At 44.0% G+C, this 25502-nt stretch overlaps 1 protein-coding gene and 1 long non-coding RNA gene across 3 annotated transcripts in view; one reads left to right on the top strand and one right to left on the bottom strand.

Moving 5' to 3' along the window:
• The first annotated feature begins 400 nt into the window (after nucleotides 1–400).
• On the top strand, nucleotides 401–4316 carry LOC309542788. The gene is made up of 2 exons (XR_014224434.1): nucleotides 401–513; nucleotides 777–4316. It is a non-coding gene; the product is annotated as an uncharacterized lncRNA (long non-coding RNA).
• Nucleotides 2687–25502, bottom strand: part of KLF9 (KLF transcription factor 9) — a 32418-nt gene continuing 9602 nt past the window's right edge. The window contains exons 4-6 of one of the 2 annotated variants that reach the window (XR_014224392.1): nucleotides 22357–22433; nucleotides 19480–22265; nucleotides 7498–7603 (exon numbers count right to left, since the gene is read on the bottom strand). Coding sequence is in view for 1 of the 2 variants with exons in the window: in XM_082241666.1 (XP_082097792.1) it covers nucleotides 7374–7603 (230 nt within the window). In the remaining variant the exon portion in view is untranslated. Of the gene's footprint in view, nucleotides 7604–19479; nucleotides 22266–22356; nucleotides 22434–25502 lie in introns of both variants that reach the window. The other variant, XM_082241666.1, reaches the window with a different exon arrangement.

Here is a 25502-nt window from a genome sequence, read left to right as displayed (position 1 = left end):
CCCTCAAGTTCTTGTCACAGCAGTTTATATCTGATTCTCTTCTTCTTGTGTTAGTACTGAGCATAATTTGATTAAGAGAAAACAAGAACCCTAACTTGACCCAGGAGTGAAAAATTAAGTCAATGAAAAATTATTCCTAAGGGAAGTTTTTTCATAGAATCATAGAGTTGGAAGAGACCACAAGGGCCATTGAGTCCAACCCCCTGCCAAGCAGGAAACACCATCAGAGCACTCCTGACATATGGTTGTCTGCTTAAAGACCTCCAAAGAAGGAGACTCCACCACACTAGTAACAGTTAGTAAAAAATATATGCATCATTAAGCAGATAAACTGAACTTTGTTGATTGGAAGTCAGTTTAAGGAATTGTCTAGCCAACAACCTGATGCTCAAGTTTGCATCTTCTCTTCAAAAGCTTGCATTCATTTGTATTTGGTCATCTAATCTCTTTACGTCAAATTAGAAGTGAACCTTTCATTTCCATTTCATTTCAATATAACCACATACAAATTTTGTAGATCATAGAATCATAGATTAAGTACTTAGAATCATAGAATCATAGAATCATAGAGTTGGAAGAGACCACAAGGGCCATCGAGTCCAACCCCCTGCCAAGCAGGAAACACCATCAGAGCACTCCTGACATATGGTTGTCAAGCCTCTGCTTAAAGACCTCCAAGAAGGAGACTCCACCACACTCCTTGGCAGCAAATTCCACTGGCGAACAGCTCTTACTGTCAGAAAGTTCTTCCGAATGTTTAGGTGGAATCTTCTTAGTTAGATATAGTTCTCACCCAGGTTGCCTGATGAATGGGCTTAAATTTTGCCGTTGGGTGTTTTTGCGAGACTGAAGTAGTTGTGAATGATGCACACACTATATGTTTAAGGCAAATTTTCCCTCCAAAGAATCCTGGGAAGTGTAGTTTACCCCTCACAGCACTACAATTCCCAGCACCCTTTAAAAGGATAGGATGTGCTTTAAATGTTTGGTGCGTACTCAGCCTTGCTATATACAAACAACGACTGCTGATTTGCAATATTGCTCACCATCCTGCCAAAATAAAAACCCATTAATCCAGACAGAGTAAAGGGCTCATCTTTGTATATAATCACCCGTTTTGTTAGACCAAATGGCAAGAAACAGACAAAGACCATTTCAACCTGCACAAATCAGTGGTGATTGCCTCTTTCAACCCATTCAGCTTCAAAGTGGTAATAGCATCTAGATGGGGTTGTCTTTTCTGAAAGGATGGTATTTGCAGCTTGAGTTGTAGGACAATCCAGCAGCTGAGACTGATGGACCAGCTGCAGCCTCTCCTGCGCAAAGGCAGCCTGGCCAGTTGTCCATGGCCTAGCAAAATAGACATGGCCATAATTTCAAGGTGTTCCCTGCAGCCTTCATTTGAAGACTGTTAAGAACCAGAATCTTCTGCTGGTGCAAAATGTGGCTGCTTGGTTATTGACTGCAACTAGTCAGGAAAATATCTCATAACCATCTCTCCTGAAACAACTTTCCTAGTTTTTGCAGAGCCATTAATCCTGCTTAAGAAGGACAACCCTCTCTTTGAAGCGCTGTCAGAGGACAGTTTGAAGGAGTGTCTGGTGCAGTCCAAAGGGCAGCCGTGGCCTTGAAGGTGCCCATCAACGAAATATAGGGGGAAACAGACAGAGCAGGTGCCAGGCTCACCAGACCACCTCCCCTCTTAGCATGAGACATTGTGCAGAATTTTTCAACTTTGAAATTCCAAAAGCAAGGGGTGGTAAATAGTTGCAACATGACTTGGGAACTCAAAAGATATTTTAGTTAAATTAATATAAATTAGTTTTGCTGGTTAAGTAAAATATGTGCAAAATTGCATATTTTATTTTATATAGCATTAATATTGTGTAGTGGTATTTAGCATTAGCTGACATTTTCTTAAGGCAAAATTAAATTCTTTTGTTTTCCTAAAGCAGTTTATGTGCTTCTTCATCAGACATAGACTTACCAAAATAAATGTTGTCCAATCACAAAAATAATAGATTTGAATTCCTCACACCCAAAAACATTTTTAAGACCCTTCACTGAAGAAATTTGCAAAATTTAAGTTTCACCCCTAAAATGACACACCCTGGTAACACAATGTGTTTCTATTTAAATTGTAGCAATAATATCTAAATTCGCATCTATACATATCAATCCGCATATGCAAATCTATGTCCATTTTTTGTGATGCTTACATGGTCAGCCAGGTGCCTTGCAGGTTTCCAAGCACAATTCAAAGCCTGAGGGCCGGCCAAGGTGGTTCCCTTCAGGTGTTTTGGACCTTCCTGACCACTAGTGATGCTGGCTGGGGCTGGGGGGAGGGGGGCCATCTTGGCTGTACCTTTAAAGTCCTCCATGACTTGGAGCCTTCAGAGGAGAGGTGGGTCAGCAGCTGGAGAAAAGGCCTTCCTTGTCAGTTGTGGGGCCCAGTTTGTGACATGGCCTCCCCACAAAGACTTCCATGGCACCCTTGCTACTGTTGGGCTTCAGGGGGCAGGTTAAATTTTTGCCTAGGCGGTTCAGTTGAGAGGCAGTGTGGTGTACTGGTTGGTACTGGACTAACCGCTACAGGGAGATCAGGGTTCAAATCCCCACTCGGGCATAAAGCTGACACTAAATTCTGTGCAGTCATTCATGGATGCAAATCATTCCAAGTAACAGGTTTGTTTTTATTTATTTTATTTTTTATTATTGGACAATTTATATATACATATGTACAAAAAACACCTAGGACTACTTTTTTCTTTTTTACAATTTCATGTGATTTACAAAAACAGGACAGGAAAATAACTTAGAAAGGATACGAATACTGTACAAAAATAAAATGGATTAAACTTGTAAAGGTTGGTATTTTACAGTGTTACAGATTGTTAATCTGTAGTAAAACAGCATTTGAAGAGTATGTCCGGTTTGGTGCATACTGGGCTAAGTCCATCAGCAAACAGAAAAGAGACCTGTATATAAGTCATCAAAATTGTTCACAAAGGATGTTGTATAGCTATAGTTTTAAAGCCATGGCTTCTCTAGAATGGTCTTTCTGAAGTGAGGAGAGGAGCCATCTTCACGTCAGCACTCCTAAGAATTTCCAGAGTAACGTGGCAAATGATGTTCCCAGAAAACTTGATCTTTTGTTCTTCTCAACACCTGCAAAAGTCTCTTCCTAAACTCCCTTTTGTTAAGAACCAATAATAACTGATTTTACTGCATTGTCAAGTTTGACCATGAAATTTACTGCTTGCTTTTACACCGAGACAAACTTTTCCTATTTTTCATTTAATTTTGTTAGTGGTTAATAAACTTTGGGTAGCTTCTGAGGTTACTTTTGGAAGACTCCTAAGAAGCAAGACTTGCACCCCAATACAAAGCATATTGAATTGGAATCAAGTCCCGTGGATTTCAGTGAAACTCGCTTTCAAGTGTGTTGAGAACCACAGCTGAAGAAACAGGCCTCTGCTTCCGAGAGTAGACTCATGATCCCATGTATAGGCCTTTTCTGGGGCATGAGCAGCTTCAATTACCTTTCTCACAAACCATTCTCATGCATATTTGGGTCTACATACGTTTGTCAGCAATCACAGGGCCAGAAACTCTTATTACTGCTTCTCTGCAGCAAGTGGGAGAAGGAATAATTTGCAAGGAAGAAACAGGACAGCATGTCCCTAATCCTGCCCACTGATTTCCTCTCTAAGCCACCACACCCTAGTTTCCCCCATGTGGCTTGGGGAGGAAGGAAAGTGGTAGGGGGGTTAAAGAGAAATCCTTGCAAATTAACTTTTTCTCTTGAATCATGGCAAAGAAGCAGAATCCTCAACTCTAAAACATGTGGACCCACCCTTTTAAGACCTTCTCATGCACACCCATATCTGCTCAAAGTAACACAGGAAGCATTCCCACGTCCATCTGTGGTCCAAGGACTGGTACAAATTATGGCCCTGCTTGATGTGGGGGTGGCAACTGCTCCCCCTCAGTGCAGCCACGATGGCTCTTTGTGGTGACTGGGTTGTCTGTTAGCAAAAACTGAAATGTTGCTTGTTGCTGTTCAACACACTTAAGTGCAGATGCTGTGGTGACAAAACCCTTCACCTGCAAGTCAGACAACCAACCCACCACAAACTGGTGGCCACACTGACAGCTGCCACCAATAAGCAGCGTGGTCATGCATACATCACTGCAGTGACAATGAAGGGCTTCACAATTTTTAAAAATATAGATGGAAGATCTATTAAGAGAACAAACCTAAATTTAAGATTATACATTCCATGGTAGGCTTAGCACCCAAGAATGTTTTTTTTTTTTTAAAGAAAGAACATAATTCACATGTTGGTTTTGTTTTAAAACATTATGCCTAAAAGCTGTGCAAAACTACATTTTAGGGCACAGCAGACGCATCATTAGAACCTGCTTGGCTGATGTGGTTAAGGCAATGCCATTTCTGTCACCTACACATAGGAGCAATGTGGTGAGCACACTGGGAGGAATTCAGCACAGAGCTAAGCTCCATCTGCACACGCCTATCTGCCTCTTGCACCTGCCTGCCAGCTTCTCGGGGGGCTCCCCTGAACCAATGCAGGGGCCCACAGGGGGAGCAGAGGGGAGCAGGGAAGTCCTTGGGTGGACTTCTGCTGGCAGGACTACTTAGCTGAATGCAGGCCAATGCTCAGCCACCATAGACTTGCCAACTCAAGGGTCCAGACTATAATCTTCCTGGTGGGCTATGTAGTGTGAGATCAAGGAAATGAGCCCACACCCGTCAGAAAAAGAGGCAAGTGCCCTAATCACTGGGCAGCCACACGACAGTTTCTCATGTGTCTAAGCGACTTGATCATTTGTCAAGGAGGGGATGTTCATGTGCCTGTGGCTTTACAGTCAAGGTGAAATAACAGCATTCAGCATCCAGGCTCTATTTCGCTAATACTGCATTTGTCCTCCCTCAGAGCAACAGTCTACAGTTCTAGTGACTGTTGAAGGAGTAGGACTAACTGAGAGCAGAGGGTCTTGAGAACTGGTCTTGGATGGAAGGGGAGGTTGGCTGGAATAATCCCGTGTTGTGAGTGGCTGGCCTAGCGCACGGTCCTCACCCCCATCAAACAAGGCAGCATTAACAGTACTGGAAAAGCAGAATACTTTTTACACTAGAGCGATAGAAATAGCCAGGCTACCTGTTTTTATAAGGAAGAACAAACATCCCTATGATTTATTTTGGACACCAGAAATTAATTTTGGTTTATCGTAAAATAAAACGTTTCAAAAAGCTGAAACGGAGGTAGAAAGTGTGCTTGGTTTCCTGACATGTCTTCACTGAAGAAAACTCATCCCTTTTTGCTTTTGAAATCCCATAGATTGTTCAAGTGCCCCTAACACCTTTACTTAGAAGCCATTCTCTTCGCATAGACAAGAGGTTGTTGTTTTTTTTAATAATGAACCACACAGGTTAAAAATGCTAGATGCATACTGAGTTCTAAGTGCTGGAAGCCACGGACGATTGTAGAATACTCTACTCTCTGAGATGTTTATTTTTATTTTTTTCTAGGAAGCTAGCTTTTTATCAGGTGAAACAAGAAGATTCTGCCATTGCAGGTGTACTTTACAAGAGTTGTATGTACAGATTCTTTACAAAGATGGGGCAAATTGATCCCAGTATAATTCCACTGGCTGCAGGGTGATTATGTCAGGGATGAATCTGGCCCTAGATAGGACAGTTGCACCTCTCTCTCCTTGCGAAGGAGGAGTAAAGAACATAGAACCAGTAGAATGTTTCTGGGTAGCGGGGAAAGTCTGTAAACATAATTCTCCACCATTACAAGAGATGGGGGAGGGAAAGTTCATGCTTTAACATTGACGAAGATGGCGGCTTGGCTAGATGCAAGGGGTTCTTCCAAGGACGCTTCCACTCCTGTTTTCAAAGAGCAAGCCTTAGCATTAACGGACAAAGTATTGCCATTATCATTCAATGCATCAAGCCTAACACACAGGGTAAGATCACAAGGTACATAGTGGCAGAGTTCATGTCCTAAGAAATATTTTGACATACCCCCTGTGTGGTAGGTTCAATTACCTCGTTGTTGTTGTTTGTTTGTTTGTTTTCTTCTCATTCTGTACAAGAGCTGCAATTTATGAAAAGGTAGAAGTCTCTTGGAAAGTGGTTTTAAAAAACCCAGCAAGTCTTCATTGTCTTGTCTCTGTTAGCATAGAGAATGTTGTGTAAGGAGAGGGAGAAAGTTTTGTTCCCTCCAGAAATGCACACAGTTCCCACTGGCTGACAGGAATCTGGCAACTGGATGAAGAGAATGCACCTTTCAGAGAGAGAGAGACATAAGGAAAAAACCTTTACAAAAGTGGTAGCTTATACGGATGGTAGCTGCTGCTTATGCATCCATTCCAATGAAACGCAGCAGAATAAAGCACTGTTAGTGGTATTTATAGAGTACAGTACGGTACATCGTTTTCAGATGAAAGTCAGCTAGAAGTGGGGGCACTGCTGTTGGTCTCATACCTCTCCCACATTCTCTACCATGACTTTTTCACAAATATACCCAAATGGCAAATGAAGAGCAGAGCCACAGAAACACATGATACAAGCTTATATCTTGTTTTCCTTTTTGCTTAGTCATTGGTTTGTATGCATGATTTCACTCAAAAAAAGAGCAACATATAATCAAAAGTGTAGCTCATTTTTTTTAAAAAAACTGGATATACAGAACAGTTCTTCTTCAGTATAAATTTCACCTCCTTGTTTGTACATCAATCAGCTAATAAGAGCAACAGATGTAATGGTTTTTTTCTTAACAGTCTTGAACAGGATGGACCATTGAGAGAGACACACACAGAGAGAAGTGAATCTTCTTCTAAAACATGTGCTATGGAGTTGGGTTTCTGTTCTGTTTCCTTTACTTGAGAAATACTTAAGTGAGCTGGAAAGTGGTTGTACTAAACTTTTTTTGTCGTTTTTGTTTTCATTTAAATACAAGCAGCATTACATTAGTCAACAAAACATGCCCATGACACAGCAATCACAAAGAGCTTGGAATCACTACTGTGGTGTCACAGGTCAAACCACCAGTCAGACATATATACACCAGTGTCAATTATTTAAACTACAAAAAGAAAAGTTGCATTATTTCTGCTGATCCCCCCTCCCCAACACCCACCCAGCAGTGACTGATTTAAGACTGTTGTTGGTAGCATAGCAGGGTGGAAAGGATGAAAATGTTAATCTTCCGGCTACATGTGCTTTAAAATGCAAGTAGGGGAATATTTCTGTACACTGGCGGACGTATTTGTGCTGATCAGTTATGCCTTTCTCGACAATGGTTGTCTCCCCACCCCCCACCCCCACAGTAGTCTGTTATTCAAAAGGAGGCAGCGCTGGCCTTTTTAGATCGCTTGATCATGCTGGGGTGGAACTCAGTGTGGCGACGCGCATGCTTTGTCAGGTGGTCGCTCCTCATGAACCGCTTCTCACAGAGTGGGCATCGGAACTGCTTCTCCCCAGTGTGGGTTCGGTAGTGTCGCGTCAACTCATCAGAGCGGGAGAACTTTTTAAGGCAATCGGGCCATGTGCAAGGGAACGGTCGCTCACCTGTGGGAAGGGAAAGAAGAAACAAAGCAGTTAAAGGAAGCAAATTATGATAACTAAGGCTGGTTGTTTAAATCCTAGCATTTGATTCCTTAGAAGAAGTGCAGGGAACCTTTGGCTCTTGCCCAAGATGTTGCTCAGCTACAACTCCCATTCGCCCCAGCAAGCATGGCCAACGGCCAAGGATGCTGGGAGCTGTAGTTCAGTAACACCTGCAGGGTCAAAGGTTCCCCCACACCTGGCTTAGAAGGTCATCCGATATAGTTAAGTATTTCAGCACAAGTAATACTTTGAGGATGTTCCATTAAGGTAAGTAGGTGCTGTGAACAAAATAAGTTCGGTATCTCACAAATTATTGCACTATCACTGCAAAAAGTGTAGCAGGAATCAAAAGCCTGAACTGCAATAAACCCCAACAATGGCACCTCCAGTTAAAATACTACTGAGAGACATGGAACAGCTGCTTTGCCCGGCCAAGAAGCCAGAGAGCCCTATTCTGGCACGGAGTTCCAAATTGTCATGCGAAAAGATGTATCCCACTCTCTCAATATCTTAAGCTGCTGAGCAGCTGCTTGTATCAGATATTAAAAATATGACCTCTACCCCAGGGCCACAGCTTCTCTCATCCACACTCAGATCCATAGCATTTCATTTCCAACACAGTACTAAGAGATACCCAAAGTGATTATCTCATACTACAATTGGGCAACGCTGTCCTATACAGGTCGGTGGGAGATCCCACAGTGGAGGACCCATCACATCCTAAGCTCTGCCAGGCTCAGGGTTGGTGTAGTTTTATGACCATGGGGTGGTGGTGGTGGTAGGGAGAACAGAAGGGCTTTACGACTAGCTCCAGAGCTTCCTCAACGCACCCTCAACATGCCCCTTTTCACCTCCCATGCTGCCAGAGCACTGGTGGCAGTGGAGCAGACTTCTGCCTCTGCTGACAGGAAGGAAATTCCAGGGCAGCCGGCCTTCCCCAGGAGCTTAGGAATGCTGTCTTAACCTGCAAATTCTTGGCAGCTCTATGTCAGTAGGGCATGATGACCAAGGATCTTACTGTGACCTAATTACTTTAAGAGACAGGAAGCCAGCAAGCCATGCCTAAAAATGGTACTCCAACTCTTTGTCATCCTTCACAGCAATTTCAGTTTGGAAACCACGTATGAGAAACAAAGAAACACCTTGCAATTTTTAAAATAATAAGCAAACAACTTATCCTTCCTTATTAATGTTTTTCAGTTTGTGTTTTGGTTGAGTCTGGAGGCATTTGCTTCCTTCCCTCGCTCCCACGCCCTGCAAATATATATTAAAAATAAAGGCAAGTATGAGTCAACTTTGGTCGGACACTCCAAATGCGGACACTGTTAGGTCTTCAAAGAAAACATGAACAAACTGAGTCCATGATAACTCCTCCAAGAAGAGCAATCCATCCACATTATGGATTGCCACGAGGTGGGCTTGTCCTCTATGCTTGCTCCTGCAAAAGCCCTTGCTGGACCCTGAGGACTCTGACATCTCCTTTGGGGGCAAGGTAAGGGGCTCAGGGGTGCAGTGGCAGCTCCGCTTCAGGCACTTTGGAGGAAGCACATTCTCTGGATTCCTTCCCCTCAGGGTTCATGCCCTGCTCCTCCTTCAAGGAGAGGGCAATCCGACTGCTGCTGTTGGGTCTCTCGGGGACTTTGGGTGCCATTGCCACCTCCATTGCTTCGGAGTTGGAGCCACTGTGCTACTGTAGTTTTGCTCCTACCAGCATGGCTGGTTCCAGAGAATAGCCCTGGGGAACTACATGTCTACATTTGAGCAGCTGGGGAGCAGGGTGCTGCAAAGCATAACTCCATCCCCCACACTATTTAGCCAATGAAGCCTCTGGGAGATCCCTTCAGGAGGTTTGGGGCACAGTGACATTGGTATGCTGATGACACACAGTTTTTCTATTAAATCCAATAGGCATAAGCTGAACCAATGGCTGGATGCAGCGATGGAGAGGATGAAGGTCAGCAGACTGGAGCTGGATTCTGCTTAGACAGAGACACTTTGCGTAAGTGGTTCAGAAGCCTGAGAATCGAGGAGTCTGCCTTTTCTGGGAGATGTTGCACTCCCCCTGAAATGACAGGTATCCTGCTTCAGGGAGCTCTTGGGACCATATTTGCCCATGGAGGCCCAGGCAGCCTCTGTGGTGAAGCCCTTTGTGCCCTTTGTCTTGTGCATCAGCTGCACCCTTTTCTGGCCGCTGGGACACGTGTTGGGAACCTCACCTCTGGACTCCTGCAGTGGACACTAGGTGGGGCTTCTCTTGCAGCCCAAGTGACGAGTGACACTTCTGATCAGGCACATGCCACGCAACTGGGGCAGTTTTAAGGTTCTGCTGCTGACATGCAAAGCCCTAAATAACTCTGGCCCAGTTACATGAAACTCCCTCTTCCCCTCCACTGCCCAGTAAGAGCACTGCATTCAGTTAATGGAAGCCAGTTAGTTTTGCTGCTGCCTGAAGAAGAAGAGGAGTTTGGATTTGATATCCCGCTTTATCACTCCCCGAAGGAGTCTCAAAGCGGCTCACAACCTCCTTTCCCTTCCTCCCCCACAACAAACACTCTGTGAGGTGAGTGGGGCTGAGAGACCTCAAAGAAGTGTGACTAGCCCAAGGTCACCCAGCAGCTGCATGTGGAAGAGCGGAGACATGAACCCGGTTCCCCAGATTACGAGTCCACCACTTTTAACCACTACACCACACTGGCTCACACTGAGGCTTCTCAGCTTGTGGTAATGCCAAGATGGGCTTTTCCACTGGTGGCCCCCATGTTGTGGGATGCCCTCAATCATTAGGGTGACCATTCTGGTGGCTCCTGAAAACAGACCTGCTCCAGCAATCATTCCCAAGAACTAAACTTCTCATCTCATTGTTTCAACTGTGCTTTCACTGTTTCAATTGTCGTACTTTTTCACTTGCCTGGGTTGTTGTACATTTTAATTAAGGATGTTTTAATGCCTTGCTGGAATCCTTAAAAGTGTGTTTTAATTATGTGTGGATCTTATGATTGATTTTATAGTTGTAAAGCACTTAGAAGTCATTCTGGCATGTAAGTGGTATACTGTATAAAAAATAGTAACAATTAATTATATACAGGAGGACAATCCAGGATTGGATGCAAAGTTTTTCCTGTCCCAGGAACCTTTGGGTCTATATATCCAGCCCTGGAAAAAATATTAAGCTAAAAGCTTGAGAACAGGAGACCTAAAAAAGCAGCTCACCTAGTGTGGACAAAATAATAACCATAATGTCAGAACACCCATGCAATAAACTAACAGTCATAGATTTCAGTAGCATTGTTATCACCATGACTCAATTTCTCACATCCCATACAGGAGCATCTTCAACATTTCAAAATTCTGTACATATTAAGAATATTGTAAGATGCACTTCTCAGATTCAAAGATGTGAAACTAGCCAAATAATATAGCTGATAGAATGCTCCAACACTGTACTCCAGTGTAGTACATGAAACTTGATCCAAACAGACAGGCCTATTAATTAATTAAAGTATATACCACTTAATGCCAAAATAGGTGCCCAAGTGGTTCACAAAGTATAAAAACCAGCTACACTTATATTAAAATAATAAAAATTCTTCATTAAAATATATAATAAAGCCGTCCCTTTAAAACAATACAGCAATTATTCAGCGCAGAGTTATGGACAATGTCTGCCCCTGCGATTTCTATGGAACTTAAGTGTGCATAGCTGGGCACTGAGATGTGGCTGATGGAAGGGAACATCTATTGTAGTTCTCAGACTGAAGTGCTCTGCACACACCTCCCCACTGAGACTTCCTTTGGAGCAAATATGCACAGGAATTCTAAGTTAAATGTGCTAAAGGGGGGATTATAGATGTATCTCAGAAAGATGGCCCTCAAAACTGTGCTTAGGACACTGCGATAGTTAGTTGACCCTCACATATGTGGCAGCTACCAAGAAAGTCAAACTTCTAAATCCTTCCATGCTCTATTGACTCTCACCCAAACAGTGAGATATTTTCCTCAATCACTGCCAAAAATGAATGGGTTTTGTTGTTAAACACAGAAGTGGAATGGAATGTTGGTCAGAATATCATTTACTGTAAGGTCTTCCGAACATTCCACTTGGATGGATGCCATGCAGTGCCAGCCGAAGATTGCGAACAAGGAGAGCTTAGTTTTCTATGAATCATCTCTACAAACCTGTGCTGATTTTCTTCCCAGCATCTCTTTCATGTGCACCAGCTGCGTGTAAGATGTAGATGTGATTAATTATTTCTGTATTTATGAGCTGGTTGACTGTTCCTCACTTGGCATCTTAATAAAGTCAACCGTAGCTGTGAGGAATGAGACTAAAAAGGATTCCATATCCCAACTAAATAGAGAAAAATAAATCTGCTCTATCTATTGCCCTGGAGGATTTGATTAAGTAAATTGAACTGCCCCCTCCCCCTCCCCACCAATCACCTTTGACACATCAACAAGGACAGATGTGATTGAGGGTGTCAAAGCACATAACTAATGACAAATGCTACCCAAACCATTTACGGGAAGCAAACAACCATTAGGAATAGCTTTTACTCCTACAGACTGTTCTCAGAGACACTAACATTAACATTATGAATCTGTGATGATATAACCTGCCAGATATCCATATCCACTCGCTGCTTCCAATCCTTCCAAACTCAACATTTAACAAGATCTCAAAATAACATTTTAGCCTCTCTGTGAGCAGCAAGCTGAACCTGTACAAAGAGACTGCTCCTACTCAGGCCTGAACTGTCCAGATTCTGTGGCAAAGCAAGATACTGATTTGTATCAGGAAACTTCATATTCTGCTCTCAGTATATAAGTTATGCAAATCAGACTACGTACATATGCACGTTTGCTTATTTTTCTGAACAAATGAACACATGTAGAAGTTAGGCAAGAAGTTGTTGATTTTTAAGGGCAGAGAAAACTTGCAGAGGGCAAAAGAGTTGTTTACAGTTACCTGTGCCGTTTCAGAGCTGCGTCGGCACAGCAATGTACACTCGGAGCTTCAGCACATGTGGACTTTCCAGTTAAATTCAACGGCATGAGGAGATCTGCACATGTAAAGGGGTTTGTGCACAGAGCCACACCTTCTTCCCTGTCAAGCTGGGTGTGTGCATCACGGTGTCCTTGTATCCACAAAGGATCACTGAATTCAGACGACGGCATATTCTCAAATACAACTCTAGAACCCCATGGGCTAGAAACTTGTTTTCCAAAAGCAAAGCAAAACCAAACCACAAAATGCAAACTGTGACTATTAGGAATCCAGGAGCTGCCTCAGACATCATGCTGTAGCCTAACTGAAATCCCAGACTTGCCAGTCATGCCAACATAAGCAGATTGTGTGAGAGAAAAAGCATCACTAGGTATAAATGAAGTAGCAGACAGATTCTTAACAATAACAGCAAAGGGCAGGTTGTTATCCAACTCTGAAAGTCCTATCGAGTCCCAGGAGAAATGCAATGGGGATTGGTGGATGTTTCATTGAGCTCCAACATGAAACCCCCCTAAATATATTGTATTTATGAGTGAAAATGGTTTTAAAGCTGAAGGATGACAATAGCAGCTTCGAGCCCATGTGCTCAGAGAGGTGATAAGCCGAAGAAGCAAAATGAGAGGCACTGTTACTGAGAAGCTTGGTTCAGCGGGAATTGTGGATCCCAACCCCAGACTCCCTGCGTCACCAGGCTTTGCCCTGAGTGATGAGCATCATTGTGGTGGACACAGAACACCCCTCTTGGATGAGTCAGCAAGGATCCCAGCACATGATGGTCACAAGCAGGAAGCTGCACATTCCCCCAATTCAATCCAGTGCCACATCTAATGCAACAAATAACTGGCTGAATTGTGGGTATCTCCCACTGAGAGTAAATACTCTCATCCAAATTAAATTAAGTGTGTTCTGAGAAGTCCATGTCCATCCCCTTTCAGCAAGGGTTAATTTGGTCTGGAGTATTCATTTTTACATTACAGGAAGCCTTCATGCCTTTTCAGTAAAAACCATGGTATCTTGCTAAAATGGATTAAGAAAACACACCTTTATGGCTGGGCTTTCACCCTGTGGCATGGCAGTTAATGAACTCAGGATGTCCCAGGAACACGCCACTGGTATCTATGGATGTGAAATATCACTTAGGTACAAGCCTGGAGCCTTTGTGAAAAAAGCCCCCCTACCCAAACATACAATCAGGGGGAGGCAGTCAGGTCTGGCTTTCTCCACATAAACGGGGGCACAAGGCAGCCCACCGCCTTCTTGAAGTTGCTACCCACCGCTCTGGTCCAGTCCTTGCGCACAAGCTGTTCGAAGCTTCTCCACATTTCAGCCTTCCTGCTGCTTTGCAAGGGCTACAGAGACGCTTCTGCCCCAGGATGACCCTCAGGAGCAGGCTCCTTCCTTCTGTGACCTAGGCTTTAGCTAGACTCCCCTTACCTTCTCTCTCCCCTCATTTCCCAGCTTCCAAGCCACATTTATTGTTTTCTTTCGGGACTACACAGGAACCCTCTGTGGAGAGAGGTACCAGCCAGTGCCTTTCTATTTCTGAACCAATTTCGTAGGGTTCAGAGAATTCAAAACCAAGTCATACTTTGGTGCAAGGGCTGCATTGCTGGCCCCTCACCACTGCCTGGAGACAGATTCATTTCTACAAAGTGTGAGCAAAATAACATCGGAGAAGGATTCTGTGTGCTTTTGCCCCCTTTGTGATGTACCCCCCACCTGTTACACCTAGAAAGCCTAAAACTTGAATCATCACCCTATTTTTACTTTCCTTACCCAACCACTGCATCTCACTTTTCCTGTTTTTCTCTGTCTGTTAGTTTCCCAATTTTTCTCTAATCTGGCTCTAGATTGCATTACACATTGGAAATAACACTTTGAAAGTAATATTTCCCCAAAGCAAAGCTGGATCTTTCAGACTTCACCTCATTGTTCACTTTAGGCCACTTTTCCTCTTTAGTCTCTGCCATCTGATTAATGAATGATTAATGGACTTCAATGTCTGTACACTAATGCGCAAAGCATGGGAAATAAACAAGATGAGCTTGAGCTCTTGGTACAGCAAACTAAATATGACATAATAGGCATCACTGAAACCTGGTGGGATAAGTCCCACGATTGGAATGTAATAATGGGGGGATACAATCTATTTCAGAGAAACAGACCAGACAAGAAAGGAGGAGGAGTGGCGTTATATGTCAGGAATGTGTATACCTGTGAAGAGATCCAAGATTTAGATCCTCAAAGGCAAAGTGAGAGCATTTGGGTCAAAATTAAGGGAGAGAAGAATAACAGAGACCTCATTGTGGGAGTTTACTATAGATCCCCAAGCCAAACAGAGGACATAGATGATGCCTTCCTGGAACAGATGGCCAAGCATGCAAAAGGAAGGGAGATAGTAGTAATGGGGGACTTCAATTACCCGGATATTTGTTGGACGTCAAACTCAGCCAAGAGCATAAGGTCAAACAGATTCCTCACTGGCCTTGCAGACAACTTCATTGTCCAGAAAGTGGGAGAAGCAATAAGAGGAACAGCCATTTTAGATCTGGTCCTAACCAATGTCGATGACCTGGTTAGTGGGGTAGATGTGGAAGGATCATTAGGCGCGAGTGATCATGCTCTTCTGAAGTTTACTATACAGCGGAAAGGAGCAGCCAAGCATACTAGGACTCAATTTCTTGACTTTAAGAAAGCCGACTTCATAAAACTTAGGGAAGTGCTGGGTGAGATCCCATGGACAGCAATACTAAAAGGAAAGGGAGATCATGATGGCTGGGAGTTTGTTAAGAGGGAGATACTAAAAGCACAACGTCAGGCAATACCAATGAGACGGAAACATGGAAGGTGCCTAAAGAAGCCAGGGTGGCTATCTAAAGAACTTTTAACTGAATAAAGATTAAAAAAGGATGTGTACAAAAAATGGAAAAGGGGGGAAACCACCAAAGAGGAATTCAAACAAATAGCCAGCACGTGTAGACACAAAGTCAGAAAAGCTAAAGCACAGAATGAACTCAGGCTTGCTAGAGAGGTTAAAAGCAACAAAAAAGGCTTTTATGGGTATGTTCGTAGCAAAAGGAAGAACAAAGAAACAATGGGGTCACTCAGAGGAGAAGATGGTGAAATGCAAACAGGGGACACAGAAAGGGCTGAACTCCTCAATGCCTTCTTTGCCTCAGTCTTCTCCGATAAAGAAAACAATGCCCGACCTGAAGAATTTGGAGCAAATGATTCAGCAAAGGAAACACAGCCCAGAATAACTAAGGAGATAGTACAAGAATATTTAGCTAGTTTAGATGTATTCAAGTCTCCAGGGCCAGATGAACTGCATCCAAGAGTATTAAAAGAACTGGCAGATGTGATCTCAGAACCACTGGCAGTCATCTTTGAGAATTCCTGGAGAACAGGCGAAGTCCCGGCAGACTGGAGGAGGGCAAATGTTGTCCCTATTTTCAAAAAGGGGAAAAGAGAGGACCCAAATAATTACCGCCCAGTCAGTCTGACATCAATACCAGGGAAGATTCTGGAGCAGATCATTAAGCAAACAGTCTGTGAGCACCTAGAAAGGAATGCTGTGATCACCAATAGTCAGCATGGATTTCTGAAAAATAAGTCATGTCAGACTAACCTGATCTCGTTTTTTGACAGAATTACAAGCCTGGTAGATGAAGGGAATGCAGTGGATATAGCCTACCTTGATTTCAGCAAGGCATTTGACATGGTGCCCCATGATATTCTTGTAAAGAAGCTGGTAAAATGCGGTCTTGACTATGCTACCACTCAGTGGATTGGTAACTGGCTGACTGACCGAACCCAAAGGGTGCTCATCAATGGTTCCTCTTCATCCTGGAGAAGAGTGACTAGTGGGGTGCCACAGGGTTCTGTCTTGGGCCCAGTCTTATTCAACATCTTTATCAACGACTTGGATGATGGACTCAAGGGCATCCTGATCAAATTTACAGATGACACCAAACTGGGAGGGGTGGCTAACACCCCAGAGGACAGGATCACACTTCAAAACGACCTTGACAGATTAGAGAACTGGGCAAAAAACAAACAAGATGAATTTTAACAGGGAGAAATGTAAAGTATTGCACTTGGGCAAAAAAAATGAGAGGCACAAATACAAGATGGGTGACACCTGGCTTGAGAGCAGTACATGTGAAAAGGATCTAGGAGTCTTGGTTGACCACAAACTTGACATGAGCCAACAGTGTGACGCGGCAGCTAAAAAAGCCAATGCAATTCTGGGCTGCATCAATAGGAGTATAGCATCTAGATCAAGGGAAGTAATAGTGCCACTGTATTCTGCTCTGGTCAGACCACACCTGGAGTACTGTGTCCAGTTCTGGGCACCACAATTCAAGAAGGACACTGACAAACTGGAACGTGTCCAGTCAAAGGCCTGGAAACGATGCCTTATGAGGAACGGCTAAGGGAGCTGGGCATGTTTAGCCTGGAGAAGAGGAGGTTAAGGGGTGATATGATAGCCATGTTCAAATATATAAAAGGATGTCACATAGAGGAGGGAGAAAGGTTGTTTTCTGCTGCTCCAGAGAAGCGGACACGGAGCAATGGATCCAAACTACAAGAAAGAAGATTCCACCTAAACATTAGGAAGAACTTCCTGACAGTAAGAGCTGTTTGACAGTGGAATTTGCTGCCAAGGAGTGTGGTGGAGTCTCCTACTTTGGAGGTCTTTAAGCAGAGGCTTGACAACCATATGTCAGGAGTGCTCTGATGGTGTTTCCTGCTTGGCAGGGGGTTGGACTCGATGGCCCTTGTGGTCTCTTCCAACTCTATGATTCTATGATTCTATGATTCTATCTATCTCCACAACAGTAGTTAAGAATGTGGGAGCGCCTGCCTGGGAATGCTTCATTAGAAGAAGAAGAAGAGTTTGGATTTGATATCCCGCCTTTCACTCCCCTTCAGGAGTCTCAAAGCGGCTAACAATCTCCTTTCCCTTCCTCCCCCACAACAAACACTCTGTGAGGTGAGTGGGGCTGAGAGACTTCACAGAAGTGTGACTGGCCCAAGGTCACCCAGCAGCTGCATGTGGAGGAGCGGAGACGCGAACCCGGTTACCCAGATTACGTGACTACCGCTCTTAACCACTACACCACATTAACCCTTCTCACCACCCCCTGTGCTTCTGGAGTGGCCACAAAGCAGCTTTTGCTGCTCAATGGGCATGCTATCACCCTTCAGCTTTTATTAATTTAGAAATAAATATCTCAGTTGCAGCAATGGTGCTGACTCACTGGTGCAAACTCACTAATATTGATCCATGCTAAAGAGAAATATAGTTAGGCGTGCCCATGCAAATCTGTACTGGCAGGCTAGGAGACCTGGTAAAAGACAAAAAAACACAACATTAATAGATATGGAAGGATCTAAACTTCATTCCCCATGAGGCATCTCTGAGGGCTTAGAAATAGGAGACTGATTGTCTAATCATTGGGCGGGATTCAACACATGAGTCCCATCAGCAGGAGCCCTGTGCAAGGGACCCCACTTACCTGTGCAATGGGGCTTCCCCCCTCCTTTCCCTGCAATTGGACTGGGGGGCAGAGCACCCCCAGAACAGTGCAGGGAAAGAGGAGGGGTTGCTCCATTTGGAAAGTTAAAACGCTTGCCTAGACAGAACAATCACCTGCATGTGATGTTGAATTCCTCCCATTATTTCATAATGGTAGTATTATAAAAGATGAGAACACTGGGAAACACTGGCCTGCAAGTGCTCCAGTTGGAGAACAGCCTTGACCAAAGGTGTCATGGGCTTTGAAGACACTCGAACTCAGGACTTAAGGGAGAAACATGCTAAGAGAAAGGCACGCTTGGCAAATCCACACCGTGATCAATTCCCGCCCGGAAACCAGTGTCCCCACTGTGGAAAGACATGTGGGTCCAGAATTGGCCTCCACAGTCACTTACGGATTCACTGTTAAAACCGTGTTTATGGAAGACAATCTTAATCTTACTCAGCTATGAGTGATCGCCGAAGAAGAAGAAGAAGATTATAAAAGATGAACTGGTAGCTTCAGAAGCAGCTAACAAATCAAGGAGAAAACTAAGGCATCTCATTATGTGGCCAGACAACTATTATAGGCAGAAGCATGTTGTTGTTTTTAAGTGTTCTCAAACAGCATCATAAAGTGGTCGCCTGGGGATACCTCAGAACATTTCTCTATCCAAGTCCTCTCTTCTGCTGACCTAACCAAGGCAAAGTATTGAGAGGCATATTGTGGAGCCGTATCCACACTTGGGCCCAACCTGGGAGTCAAACAGATGAAGCAAAAAATAGTGACAGCTTGCACGGATCTGGAACGCCATTTGTATTACTGAGAGAGCATTCACAGGCCACTCAGACAAGCTGCAATGGAGATCCAATACCCTGTTTCAGCACAACATGTTCAGAAACCAGATTCTGAGCATTTCATTTGTCACCACTAGGACCATTTAGGTGATCTTAACAGCACTTACAAAGCACTCCAACCGCCTACAAAATGACAGCACAATCCTCTCTATACGTGCCTACTCAGAAGTAAGTCCACTGAGTCAAGTCTGGATAACTTCCAGCTCAGTAGGTGCAGGATCGCAGCCACTTTCCACTAACTGCTGCATTGGGGGGGGGGGTGAATAGCCATCAGTGTATTTTAAGCTCTTCTTCCCTGAGAGTCAATAATCAAAATGCCTCCCAAATACCACTTATTTTAATTTCAATTTATTTAAGACATTTATATACCACATTTCTTAACAGTATACATAAAAACATTCCACAGAAAACGGAACAATAAAACAACAGAAAATATCATAAAACCAACACTACCTTAGTCATATGCGCAAAGTCCAGAAGGAAGGTCCCTGTCTAATCTCATCTGGGAGGGAGTTCTACTGAATGAACAGAAGGCAGCACGTGGTTTCTGGTCACTTTCAAAGGAAAACAACAAGGACTGGGCACACAATGCCCTTAGGCAGATGTCCTTTGAATTCTGGGCACTCGACTTTCTATGGACAACTCCAAGACTAAATTTTGCTAGACAGAATGCGACAAGCCCTCTGCTAGAATAAGTAAGCCCGCATTATGCTGTGCTCGAGGGAAGAGTAATATTATGTCCCTGACGAACTGAATCCAAGAATGAAGCACAATATTATTTTAAAGAAAGAATGACAGACTTTTCTCGTAATGAAAGACGTCTGTGTCAGATTTACCCTGACTCCTGCTTATGCAGATAGGTGAAATAACACACACCTTGGGTGGGGGGCAGTGGAGAGAACCAGGGTGAGCAATGGGCTGGAAATCGTCAAGGGCTCAGGGCATTGGCATTCGCTCTGTAGGGATGTACATGGGCAACAGAAAGACTCTAAATAACCCACAGGTATTAACCAAACTCCACCGCCAGGAAAATACTATGATCCAAGTTCCGCCTCTGTTGTGGTGCTTATAAAATGGATCTTCACAGCTGCTTTCGTAGACAGCAGCTAACGGAAAATGGATGTGAGCTGTGGGGATTTTCTGTACTCTTCTTTATGACTAGCAGGATTCTCTGAAACACAAAGCAAACAAACTACCCTTCTCTTCCTAAGTCCTCATTGACCTGCTAGCAACTGGGGGATGGTAGTTAAAAAAGATAAGCAGAGTACAGTGGTACCTCAAGTTAAGTACTTAATTCGTTCCGGAGGTCTGTTCTTAACCTGAAACTGTTCTTAACCTGAAGCACCACTTTAGTTTGGGCCTCCTGCTGCTGCTGCGCCACTGGAGCACGATTTCTGTTCTCATCCTGAAGCAAAGTTCTTAACCCGAGGTACTATTTCTGGATTAGCGGAGTCTGTAACCTGAAGCGTATGTAACCCGAGGTACCACTGTACAGCGGGAAGTGGTTGTATTTCCCACACAGGAATGTTATTGGACAATAACTCTCTTCATCCCTGACCATTGGGCAGGCTGGCCATGCTTGGAGTCAAACATCTGGATGGCCACAGCTTTCCCCATCCCTTCCCTACAGAACAGACTGAGTTAGTGGATGGACACTGCTAGGCACTGATTTTTCCCAAAACAGCAGGGCATTCCAGGCACCTGCAAGTTCACTGGACTCATGGTGGGCTAAGTGCACACGGCATGAAAACATCATGCCTCCGAGGAGCACTATTCCCTAATGCCAAAGGAAACACATTGCCTTCCTTTCCCTGCCCTTTGGATTTCTCCTCCCTTTTCTTCACAAAATAAGCCTTTTTCTCACCACCTAAAGACTTCAGAGTCCCATCAGAGCAACAGATTACTGAGGGCAGGGAAACCATAATGGAAAAGCCTGACCTCAGCTCACAGTACAAAGGATATATATACAAAAAGAATGGGTTTATACAAATCCCATGGAAAGAACTGTATTCATTGTGCTACATGGGGTTAGTATTGAGGGACTGGTAGTGGTTAAATACCAAGTAGAGTGGCGCCTTGGTTTTCGAACGTAATCTGTTCTGGAAGACTGTTTGTCTTCCAAAACGTTCGGAAACCAAAGCATTTACTTCCAGGAAACTCAATACAGAAGCCACATGGCACGCTTGACTTCTGAAAAGCGTTCAAAAACCAAAGCAGTTACTTCCAGGTTTTGGGTGTTTGAAAACCAAAACGTTAGACTTCAAAGACGGTCGAAAACCAAGGTACCACGCTATTAGTAACTGGCAGTCTCATATGTCTCTGCAAATCTGTGAAAACAACTATTACGACAGACTTTGAAGTTCCAAAAAAATATGCCTAGATACTCTAGTAGTGCCATGTGGAAATGCAGTATACAGAAATATTTCTGCAAATATGAAATAAGCCATTATTAATAAGGACATCTTCATTCTACGGAAATGGTAGGTGGAGAGAATAACATTGCTGAGGTCAGAAACCAGGGTGGGAGGGCGGCTGCCTGGTGTTAGTGACCATTTATATATTTAACAATGGTGGTTTTCATGTCAAGTGGCAGAAGGATAATTTCAAAAGACAAATGTATTAGCAATATGAGTTTTGAGATATGATGTAGTAGAGCAGTATCTGTAACAGATTCACAGAGATGACCAGTACCAAAAAAAAATTATTTAGAAAAATACGATTACATGGGTCAGGTGCAAAAAGCAGGTGCTACCATATTTACTTCCTGGGAAGTTCACTCTTTGCTCCTTGAGAAGAAAGGAAAGCCATGAGAAAGCACAAACAGACAGGATGCAGCAGGCCAGTGACCATTCTGTACCTGCCTGAATTTCTAGGGAGGTGGTGAATCCTACATCCACACCAGTGTCAAGAGGTAAAAGTGCATCTGTTTTCATTAGAGTCCTGTGAAACTCCTGCTGCTGACACCTCTTTTAGATACAATGTTGGATAGATTCTGGCAACACATTGCTTTCCTCTAGCTTATACAAGAAAGCTTATCTAGATGCCTTCATGAATGTAGAAGTCTGCCAAACTGTTCCTGCCATATTCTCTGAAGATTTAAGAGCAGAGTTTTCTATTTCATTCTACTGAATTTTACTGCTCAGGTATTTGGCCATCACAGCCAACCTTTGCTTCTCATTGTGACAAGTGCCCAGGTATTTGGCTTCCCTTCCAAACCGTTTTTGGTATAACAGTGGTTTCTAGGATGAGAAATGGAGGCAGTTAACAGGATTATTAATAGTGCCCACAGAGTAGCAGAAAATCCAATAAAATAAAACAACTTGCATTCACCTTCTTGCACATATCAGCTTGGTAAGCAAGGTGTCAGTTGCTCTGAGAGTTCAGCTTCTGCAGAGGGAAAATGGGTCCTATGTGGAAACAGAAATGGGGAGCGGAAGACAGGGAGCAAGTTAACAATGGTCCTGAATTTTGCCAGGAAACACTGTTGACCAAGAGCTCAAGATAGAGCACAGATGGGGAAACGTGTGGCTCTCCAGATGGTCTTGGACTCCAGCTCTTGCCAGACCCAAGCAACATGGCCGATGGTCAGAGATGCTGGGTACTGGAGCTCAGCGACACCTGGAAAGCTCCATGTTGTCTTAGCCCTGCTCTGGAAGAAAATAAAAAACAGAGCTACAGAGCTCTACTTCTATGGATGGAAACAAAACACATCCAGACTCTGGAGTATAATGTTCTCTAGGGGCAGAGCAAGAATTAGCCATACTGTACTCACAAACTTGAGTACAGTACAGCGATGGAACACTGCTGTTCCTAAAACGTTATGCCAGAGGTTATGCCAGTGGCCTGAGGTAAATTACTGCCCAAGAAGGTCAGTTGTTTGTCTTGTATGTACTTTACTATCCTGCAGTTGGCTGGCTGGCCTTGAATCTGCCTACTTGGCAACAGTTTCAGTAGATCAGCTGGAGGGAGGCCTGTAAATTAAAGTGAAGTCCAGACACAGAATCCCTGCACACAAATGGCTGGTCTGGCAAATGCTGTGATGCGTCCGCGTGGTAGGAGTATACTACGCAACATTCATTTTATTACAGTAGTGTACTCTAAGGGCACAGAGATAAGGCCAGAAAAGGGGGTTAAAACCAAATCCTCCTGGCAGCCGATACTCCTTGCTTCCATACCTTGGCCATTTAAAAAGTGCACTGCGCATAAAGTAGTGCTTTAAACTTAGTATGCTGCCAAATAGGCCGTTTTACTTACAAAAAAGTCCAAGAGGTAAATATAGAAGTTACAATCAAACACTGATAGCTAGATCCCCCACATGAAACCTGAAACAAAATGCTGCCCTGCTTCCTCTCCCTTTAAGGGGGAGCTGCGCTTCTCAGGCTGCCAGCAACCAGCCTTGCCCTCGATGGGGCTCCAGCCGGCCGGCTCAGTCCCTTTCCCTCTCTTAGTCCCTTTCTCTTTTCAGACTGACACTCAATATTTTATGGCTCCTGGAGGCGACTAAGTCCTCATTGGGCTCTCTTTTTTAAGGGGGGGGAGGAGGTAGGGAGGAAGGCTGGTCCCTTTTGTGTTTTAAAAAAAGGTATTGCCTTGTGAATACTGTGAGGTTCACTAGAGAATGCTGGCATCTCCCACTTGTTTCTCAGTGGCCTTGCTTTGGCTCAAGTCTTTCCTGCTGGTCTTCAACTACCTGAGAAAGAGTGCCAACTACATTTTAAAAATTGTGTTTGGGTGGTTATAATATTTGTTGTTGTTGTTGTTGTTGTTTTTTAGTCATTTAGTCATGTCCGCCTCTTTGTGACCCCATAGACCAGAGCACGCCAGGCACTTCTGTCTTCCACTGCCTCCCGCAGTTTGGTCAAACTCACACTGGTAGCTTCAAGAACACTATCCAACCATCTCGTCCTCTGTCATCCCCTTCTCCTTGTGCCCTCCATCTTTCCCAGCATCAGGGGCTTTTCCAGGGAGTCTTCTCTTCTCATGAGGTGGCCAAAGTACTGGAGCCTCAGCTTCAGGATCTGTCCTTCCAGTGAGCACTCAGGGCTGATTTCCTTCAGAATGAATCAGTTTGATCTTCTTGCAGTCCATGGGACTCTCAAGAGTCTCCTTTAGCATATAATATTTAACCAGCAGTAAAATTAAGAATTAAAATATTCCCCCAGAATGCTAATAACTTTCTGAACTAAAAGAGGGTTGGGCATCTGCAGCTATCACTGGAGAAGAAATTCTACGGAAGTGTAGGAGCTTCTGAAAAGGCCTGGCTCCCACTACCAGCTCTCTCAAATGAAATTGGGGAAGCCGCTCCCCAGCCCATCTTAATTGATAGGAATGATAGCCGGTGACACTGCGTAGCCACATAGGTTTGACAGCATAGGGAACAAGCCAATGCCCACCTAATTCCCAAATCCACACCCAAATCCAGAGACCCTAATCTGAATCCCAACACTGGCTCACTGGTCAGATCCATAGAGAGTACATGCCCACATTCTGAACATGCTCTTCTCCTCCCTCCTTCGTGGAGTTCCCTCTTCAGAGGTGGCCCAGGGCCATGGGCATAGCCGGGGGGGCATGGGGGCAGCTGCCCCCTAAATAAATAAAATTCAATAAAAATACATAACAAACTGAGGTTCTGCGCCCCTAATAAAAGGCCTGCCCCTCCAACAAATACCCTGGCTACACCCATGCCCCTTAGGACCCAAGAGCTTCTTTCAAGCTCAAAAGAGAGAGGTGGGGGGCGCATTTCCCTTTGAAATGTGCACCCCTCACACATATATACCCCTTTTGGGACTTGGGGGGATTTAAAGAGCAGTTTCAGGGATAAGGAGGGTGCCTGCCACTTGGGAGGGGTGAAGGAAGGCAAGTGTATGCTTCTCTATAGCCTTGTCCCCAGCTGCAGCCTTAATGTTACGAGTCATTAGGATACGGAGTGAAAAGGAAATGAAAACAAAACAAAACATGCATCATAAAGCTTTTACAGATATCTAAGGTGCAATCACATTTGGGATACAGGTTACATTTCTAATTTGCACCACAAAAAGGGCTAAAGCATTTGGAGCTCTTTTATAAAAAAAGATGAATTGGAGCATGCATGGTAGACAATTTTTAAAAAGTGACTAGTTTGAAGAAGATACAGAGAACTTTCTCTCCCTTTCATAATACTGGAAACACAGGCTCACCCCAAAATTAATGATTTACTGTGAATGTGCAAATTGCTGCTCCCTGCCAATGGGCAGCAACAAACCACAACCCTTGATTTAACATTACAGATGCACCATGGATTGTGGTTTGTTTTGCTCATACAAACCACAATTGGTAAGTCAACGACACACCTTGACTTTGCAAAGTGGCTTGTTTGGAGCAAAAAAAAATCACAACCCCCAGTTGGAATATCAAACTAAATCCTGTATCACTGTTTGTTGCTCCCACTCACTAGCAAGGAGTAGTGAAGTGGGAGCAATCTGTGCATTCAAGGTAAC

The sequence above is a fragment of the Podarcis vaucheri genome (genome assembly GCF_965113315.1).
Source record: "Podarcis vaucheri genome assembly, chromosome: 11".
Taxonomy (NCBI): domain Eukaryota; kingdom Metazoa; phylum Chordata; class Lepidosauria; order Squamata; family Lacertidae; genus Podarcis; species Podarcis vaucheri.
This window is presented reverse-complemented; position numbering and strand designations above follow the sequence as displayed.